An 8,705-nucleotide genomic window follows, 5' to 3' on the forward strand; every position below is an offset into this window, starting at 1 on the left:
GACTGACCTCAATCTCTCCAGTTTACAGTGTGAATCCTTCAGTGCGTCACATAAGGGCTTCACTCCTGTGTTTCCTAGATTATTCCTGCTCAGGTCCAGCTCTCTCAGGTGTGATGGGTTTGATTTCAGAGCTGAAGTCAGGATGAGACTCTGTTTCTCTGTAATACTGCGATCAGTCAGACTGAAGGACAGAAAGAGAAAATGACTCAGATCTGTGATGATCATCTTATTGAAGAGCTACAGCATATAGTCTGTGATTTAGTCTATAGTTTCCATATTCAGCTTGTAATCGTGTCACAATAATTCTGTTTGCTGGAAACTGTTGTGTTCATTTTTTAAACAATTCTGTTTTAATCTCTGTTCTATTGTAGATCTGAAAATTCAGCTTTTGTCCCCGTTATGATTGAATCACAGGACCGGATACCAGTGGCCTTGTCAAAAACTCTTTATTGTCATATGTCTCGAGACACAGGAGAGAAACGTGTTGTTATCGTGCCAGCTGTATGTTTCTCTGAGGTTGTACATTAACAGTGAGCATTATATACCACTGACTACAGATTTGCAATTCCTTACAAGGTAAAGAAACATGTTGGTCTGTTTAAAATAGAATGTATACTTCATGCTTACATCAGTTGATAATATAAGCTACTGTTACATCATCGGAAACAGGTGCTACATATACAGTAAGGTCCTTCATACAGTCCATGACAGAACATGTACACACATTCTTGTATGACCAAAATTATCTCCCTGTCCCTTGTCCATGCCATATGACAGTAATATGTCATGCAAACTTCAGCTCATGCAGTATATATAACTTTCTCATGCACTTAAACTTCACAAATACATTATAGATTTAATTATGCATATAAATAATATTAAAATAACAAATTTCTGATCTACATCTATGTATGTGCATTTATCACTGTAGATTAATATATAGGATTAATATAGAAACAATAGAATAGTTAATATTTAAAGGAACTGTATGTAAGAAAAGTATTTCAATGAATCATAAAATCGCCCTGATATGTCACTAGACATTAAGAAATCATGTTAATTTCAAATACTTATATCACTGACAACAGTAGTCCGGCCAGGATATTGTGATTTTAAAAGTGAAGTTGCAGCCCTCAACTGATGTTGATGTTGACATGTTGTGTTTTGGCCTGAAGCTCCACCCTCCACCCTCCACCTATCTACCAATCACGAAGTCAGTAGTGTTTCTGCATCCGGGTTGCCAGCTCTGCTCTAGTTACCACAGCTGCAGCTACAAACTTTTTGGATAAAAAATAAAACTTTACAAAACCTAAAAGACCTCGTTATGAATCAGAAAAACGTTGTGACAATGAAAAAACAAAGAACTTGCTGTGTAGGACTCGTCACTTGCCATTGGAAGCTCCTTGTAGCAGAGCCCATGTTCCCACTGGATCCTGCAGCCTATCTGGCAACCTCGAGTCAGGGGGAGGGGGATACACCGCTCTACAGTCATTTGAAAGTGATTGCAGTACCAGTTTTGGCCACAATCTTACATACATTTCCTTTAAAGGGGACGTTGGAAATGTTCAGAGACTGTGTGAATAAATCCGTCGCTACCCGCACCTCTACGATCTGTCAATAAAACATAAAGACAGCCAGATGTGGAATAAATCATGTAGGGAAATTGCCCAGAGTAGCCGATCTACTGCTCATGAGTGGAACACGTCCGCCGAGCGGATCTCAGCACTTTCAGTAGTGTAGACACAAGCAGGACCGTCCTGTCCACAGCTGTCCGTGAACACGTCTGAACTGGAGAATAACCGAGGCTTCACACTGACAAAATGACCACTAATGGAAAGGCACACTGCATCTGCTAGACCTCGAGCTAGTGGAGGGGTCAACAGTTAAAGGCATGTTGAACTCCTTTAATTAAGAGTGTGTGTTGCACACTATTGAGGATATTGAGCTGAAGCTTGACTTTACAAGATTAAATCACGAATCAAATCGCAATCACAACATCTGTCAAAAAAAATCGTACTTAGATAAGCCCTAATTTTCATACATTAGGTAAAAGCTTACAATAGATGTGTGCTATAGGAAATTGTGAGAGTAACAATCCACAATACGGTTGGCTAACATTATCCGTATGTTAGCTTAGGAAGAGAGCGGTGGGGTGAGCAGTAGCTCATTAGCATTTAAAGAGACAGGCACTGAAACAGGTCGCTATGAACAGAGCTGTTTTTGAGGAGTTAAAGGCTGTTGTTTTACTCGACCATTGAGGAATATTAACCAAAGTATGTTACAGACTTTTTCATGAAGACCCTAAAGAATCATACCAACTTGTGGAAAATGGCCATCCGATGTCCCCTTTAAATGGACTGATTTTCAACATCAGAAAAGCATGTACAAGTATAGATTAAATCCTCTAAATACACATTTTAGATAATAAATTAAGATTTAGTGTAAAGCACCATCAGTCCAGTATAACTGTAACTCTGTCAGAATAATCTACTGTCATTTGTTGACCTGTTTTTAGTCTGTTCTCACTTCTGTATTGTTTCAGAGCAAATATTTGTCAGATTTCAGCATATGAAACTATTTTATAGCCACAGTTTCAAATGCTTCAAAGTTTAATGCTCTTCTACTGACACACATAAGCCGTTAACTAACAGTATTTCTGAATCTTTCTTCAGATGGAGAAACAGCAGAAAGTGCAGAGCTATAAATGATTTGACTTGAGTCCAGTTGCCTTAAAATAAACTAAACAGTGAACTGTAATCTCACTGTAACTGTACAGTATAATGATACTAACTGTAGTTTCTCCAGCTGTGATTGTGGGTTCATCAGTAGATCACTGAGGTTTCTCACTCCAGAGTCTCCTAGTTTATTCCTGCTCAGGTCCAGCTCTCTCAGGTGTGATGGGTTTGATTTCAGAGCTGAAGTCACAGCAGAACAACCTTCATCTGTCATATCACAGCAGCTTAACATACATTAGGAGAAATGAGAAAAACAAACTCTTTATTCTGTTTCATTCAAATATCAAAACACTTTTTCTTTCTTGTGTGTGAATGTGACTGACCTCAATCTCTCCAGTTTACAGTGTGAATCCTTCAGTGCGTCACATAAGGGCTTCACTCCTGTGTTTTCTAGTTTATTCCCGCTCAGGTCCAGCTCTCTCAGGTGTGATGGGTTTGATTTCAGAGCTGAAGTCAGGATGAGACACTGTTTCTCTGTAATACTGCAGACACTCAGACAGAAGACGGAAAGAGAAAATGACTCAGATCTGTGATGATCATCTTATTGAAGAGCTACAGCATATAGTCTGTCATTTAGTCTATAGTTTCCCTTTTTTTCTTATTAATATTTTAATTTATGTGTAATGCACTTTGAGTTGCTAGTAGATAAATTAGCCTTTCATCAAAGATTATTCTTCTGAGACTAAATTTCTGACTGTCTCTCCTCCTAGAGCTTTAAAGCCACAACCACCAAACTCGGCTCAGACCTTCAGATCCGACTCACGGTTTTACTAAAAATGACGATTTAAGAATTAAAAATCCCATTGACTTTCATTGACGGAATGTTCAGATGAGCCAAGACTATTCAAACTCCAACTGTCAAAATTCAAAATCTGACAGTTGGAGAGGCTCGTCAGACTCCATTAACAGCCATTCTACTGTGTGTGTGTGTGTGTGTGTGTGTGTGTGTGTGTGTGTGTGTGTGTGTGTGTGTGTGTGTGTGTGATGGGTAGGTTTAGGGGCAGGGGCAGTGTGTGCGTGTGTGTGTGTGTGTGTGTGTGTGTGTGTGTGTGTGATGGGTAGGTTTAGGGGCAGGGGCAGTGTGTGTGTGTGTGTGTGTGTGTGTGTGTGTGTGTGTGTGTGTGTGTGTGTGTGAGAGAGATAGATAGATAGATAGATAGATAGATAGATAGATAGATAGATAGATAGATAGATAGATAGATAGATAGATAGATAGATAGATAGATAGATAGATAGATAGATAGATAGATAGATAGATAGATAGATAGATAGATAGATAGATAGATAGATAGATAGATAGATAGATAGATAGATAGATAGAGTGAGAGTGTGTGTGTCTGTCTGTCTACTCACTCGCTTCAAACTTTATGGTCCAGCTTTCTCAAGCCAACTTCAAAGTTTGTTTACAAAAATAATGAAGTGTGGTTCATCTTACCCCGGGGGCATCTTACCCAGACTTACACAATCAGTTTCAAATACTTGAAATGCAATTATTCACTAGTTCAACACTTAATTTTAACTGTGACCAATGGCAAAGGCCAGAAGATGCAATGCTACAGTATAAATGATGTGACTTGAGCTAAACAGTGAACTGTAATCTCACTGTAACTGTACAGTATAATGATACTAACTGTAGATTCTCCAGCTGTGATTGTGGGTTCATCAGTAGATCACTGAGGTTTCTCACTCCAGAGTCTCCTAGTTTATTCTCGCTCAGGTCCAGCTCTCTCAGGTGTGATGGGTTTGATTTCAGAGCTGAAGTCAGGATGAGACACTGTTTCTCTGTAATACTGCAGACACTCAGACTGAAGACAGAAAGAGAAAATGACTCAGATCTGTGATGATCATCTTATTGAAGAGCTACAGCATATAGTCTGTCATTTAGTCTATAGTTTCCATATTCAGCTTGTAATCGTGTCACAATAATTCTGTTTGCTGGAAACTGTTGTGTTCATTTTTTAAACAATTCTGTTTTAATCTCTGTTCTATTGTAGATCTGAAAATTCAGCTTTTGTCCCCGTTATGATTGAATCACAGGACCGGATACCAGTTGCCTTGTCAAAAACTCTTTATTGTCATATGTCTCGAGACACAGGAGAGAAACGTGTTGTTATCGTGCCAGCTGTATGTTTCTCTGAGGTTGTACATTAACATTGAGCATTATATACCACTGACTACAGATTTGCAATTCCTTACAAGGTAAAGAAACATGTTGGTCTGTTTAAAATAGAATGTATACTTCATGCTTACATCAGTTGATAATATAAGCTACTGTTACATCATCGGAAACAGGTGCTACATATACAGTAAGGTCCTTCATACAGTCCATGACAGAACATGTACACACATTCTTGTATGACCAAAATTATCTCCCTGTCCCTTGTCCATGCCATATGACAGTAATATGTCAGGCAAACTTCAGCTCATGCAGTATATATAACTTTCTCATGCACTTAAACTTCACAAATACATTATAGATTTAATTATGCATATAAATAATATTAAAATAACAAATTTCTGATCTACATCTATGTATGTGCATTTATCACTGTAGATTAATATATAGGATTAATATAGAAACAATAGAATAGTTAATATTTAAAGGAACTGTATGTAAGAAAAGTATTTCAATGAATCATAAAATCGCCCTGATATGTCACTAGACATTAAGAAATCATGTTAATTTCAAATACTTATATCACTGACAACAGTAGTCCGGCCAGGATATTGTGATTTTAAAAGTGAAGTTGCAGCCCTCAACTGATGTTGATGTTGACATGTTGTGTTTTGGCCTGAAGCTCCACCCTCCACCCTCCACCTATCTACCAATCACGAAGTCAGTAGTGTTTCTGCATCCGGGTTGCCAGCTCTGCTCTAGTTACCACAGCTGCAGCTACAAACTTTTTGGATAAAAAATAAAACTTTACAAAACCTAAAAGACCTCGTTATGAATCAGAAAAACGTTGTGACAATGAAAAAACAAAGAACTTGCTGTGTAGGACTCGTCACTTGCCATTGGAAGCTCTTTGTAGCAGAGCCCATGTTCCCACTGGATCCTGCAGCCTATCTGGCAACCTCGAGTCAGGGGGAGGGGGATACACCGCTCTACAGTCATTTGAAAGTGATTGCAGTACCAGTTTTGGCCACAATCTTACATATATTTCCTTTAAAGGGGACGTTGGAAATGTTCAGAGGCTGTGTGAATAAATCCGTCTCTACCCGCACCTCTACGATCTGTCATTAAAACATTATAAAGACAGCCAGATGTGGAATAAATCATGTAGGGAAATTGCCCAGAGTAGCCGATCTACTGCTCATGTGTGGAACACGTCCGCCGAGCGGATCTCAGCACTTTCAGTAGTGTAGACACAAGCAGGACCGTCCTGTCCACAGCTGTCCGTGAACACGTCTGAACTGGAGAATAACCGAGGCTTCACACTGACAAAATGACCACTAATGGAAAGGCTCACTGCATCTGCTAGACCTCGAGCTAGTGGAGGGGTCAACAGTTAAAGGCATGTTGAACTCCTTTAATTAAGAGTGTGTGTTGCACACTATTGAGGATATTGAGCTGAAGCTTGACTTTACAAGATTAAATCACGAATCAAATCGCAATCACAACATCTGTCAGAAAAATCGCACTTAGATAAGCCCTAATTTTCATACATTAGGTAAAAGCTTACAATAGATGTGTGCTATAGGAAATTGTGAGAGTAACAATCCACAATACGGTTGGCTAACATTATCCGTATGTTAGCTTAGGAAGAGAGCGGTGGGGTGAGCAGTAGCTCATTAGCATTTAAAGAGACAGGCACTGAAACAGGTCGCTATGAACAGAGCTGTTTTTGAGGAGGTTAAAGGCTGTTGTTTTACTCGATTGAGGAATATTAACCAAAGTATGTTACAGACTTTTTCATGAAGACCCTAAAGAATCATACCAACTTGTGGAAAATGGCCATCCGATGTCCCCTTTAAATGGACTGATTTTCAACATCAGAAAATCATGTACAAGTATAGATTAAATCCTCTAAATACACATTTTACATAATAAATTAAGATTTAGTGAAAAGTGTCATCAGTCCAGTTTAACTGTAACTCTGTCAGAATAATCTACTGTCATTTGTTGACCTGTTTTTAGTCTGTTCTCACTTCTGTATTGTTTCAGAGCAAATATTTGTCAGATTTCAGCATATGAAACTATTTTATAGCCACAGTTTCAAATGCTTCAAAGTTTAATGCTCTTCTACTGACACACATAAGCCGTTAACTAACAGTATTTCTGAATCTTTCTTCAGATGGAGAAACAGCAGAAAGTGCAGAGCTATAAATGATTTGACTTGAGTCCAGTTGCCTTAAAATAAACTAAACAGTGAACTGTAATCTCACTGTAACTGTACAGTATAATGATACTAACTGTAGATTCTCCAGCTGTGATTGTGGGTTCATCAGTAGATCACTGAGGTTTCTCACTCCAGAGTCTCCTAGTTTATTCTCGCTCAGGTCCAGCTCTCTCAGGTGTGATGGGTTTGATTTCAGAGCTGAAGTCACAGCAGAACAACCTTCATCTGTCATATAACAGTATCTTAACCTACATTAGGAGAAATGAGAAAAACAAACTCTTTATTCTGTTTCATTCAAATATCAAAACACTTTCTTTCTTGTGTGTGAATGTGACTGACCTCAATCTCTCCAGTTTACAGTGTGAATCCTTCAGTGCGTCACATAAGGGCTTCACTCCTGTGTTTTCTAGATTATTCCTGCTCAGGTCCAGCTCTCTCAGGTGTGATGGGTTTGATTTCAGAGCTGAAGTCAGGATGAGACTCTGTTTCTCTGTAATACTGCATCTATGCAGACTGAAGACAGAAAGAGAAAATGACTCAGATCTGTGATGATCATCTTATTGAAGAGCTACAGCATATAGTCTGTCATTTAGTCTATAGTTTCCCTTTTTTTCTTATTAATATTTTAATTTATGTGTAATGCACTTTGAGTTGCTAGTAGATAAATTAGCCTTTCATCAAAGATTATTCTTCTAAGACTAAATTTCTGACTGTATCTCCTCCTAGAGCTTTAAAGCCACAACCACCAAACTCGGCTCAGACCTTCAGATCCGACTCACGGTTTTCCTAAAAATGACGATTTAAGAATTAAAAAATCCCATTGACTTTCATTGATGGAATGTTCAGATGAGCCAAGACTATTCAAACTCCAACTGTCAAAATTCAAAATCTGACAGTTGGAGAGGCTCGTCAGACTCCATTAACAGCCATTCTACAGTGTGTGTGTGTGTGTGTGTGTGTGTGTGTGTGATGGGTAGGTTTAGGGGCAAGGGCTGTGTGTGTGTGTGTGTGTGTGAGTGAGTGAGTGAGTGAGTGAGTGAGTGAGTGAGTGAGTGAGTGAGTGAGTGTGTGTGTGTGTGTGATGGGTAGGTTTAGGGGCAGGGGCAGTGTGTGTGTGTGTGTGTGTGTGTGTGTTTGTATGATGGGTAGGTTTAGGGGCAGTGTGTGTGTGTGTGTGTGTGATGGGTAGGTTTAGGGGCAGTGTGTGTGTGTGTGTGTGTGTGTGTGATGGGTAGGTTTAGGGGCAGGGGCAGTGTGTGTGTGTGTGTGTGTGTGTGTGTGTGTGTGTGTGTGTGTGTGTGTGTGTGTGTGTGTGTGTGTGTGATGGGTAGGTTTAGGGGCAGGGGCAGGGGCAGTGTGTGTGTGTGTGTGTGTGTGATGGGTAGGTTTAGGGGCAGGGGCAGTGTGTGTGTGTGTGTGTGTGTGTGTGTGTGTGATGGGTAGGTTTAGGGGCAGTGTGTGTGTGTGTGTGTGTGTGTGTGTGTGTGTGTGTGTGTGTGTGTGTGTGTGTGTGTGTGTGTGTGTGTGTGTGTGTGTGTGTGTGTGTGTGTGTGTGTGTGTGTGTGTGTGTGTGAAGGGTATGTTTAGGGGCAGTGTGTGTGTGTGTGTGTGTGTGTGATGGGTAGGTTTA

The 8,705-nt window shown here is 39.7% G+C and overlaps 1 protein-coding gene across 2 annotated transcripts in view; it reads right to left on the reverse strand.

The window, feature by feature from the left end:
- LOC307139805 (uncharacterized protein) overlaps nt 1-8,705 on the reverse strand; it is a 50,814-nt gene that overhangs the window by 8,905 nt on the left and 33,204 nt on the right. Inside the window, exons 14-19 of one of the 2 annotated variants that reach the window (XM_079838904.1) lie at nt 7,415-7,588; nt 7,150-7,323; nt 4,367-4,540; nt 3,059-3,226; nt 2,792-2,959; nt 8-181 (exon numbers count right to left, since the gene is read on the reverse strand). In XM_079838904.1, coding sequence (XP_079695030.1) covers nt 8-181; nt 2,792-2,959; nt 3,059-3,226; nt 4,367-4,540; nt 7,150-7,323; nt 7,415-7,588 — 1,032 coding nt within the window. The remainder of the gene's footprint in view (nt 1-7; nt 182-2,791; nt 2,960-3,058; nt 3,227-4,366; nt 4,541-7,149; nt 7,324-7,414; nt 7,589-8,705) is intronic. The other variant, XM_079838905.1, reaches the window with a different exon arrangement.

This window comes from Gobio gobio, assembly GCF_949357685.1.
Source record: "Gobio gobio genome assembly, chromosome: 16".
In the NCBI taxonomy this organism is placed as follows: domain Eukaryota; kingdom Metazoa; phylum Chordata; class Actinopteri; order Cypriniformes; family Gobionidae; genus Gobio; species Gobio gobio.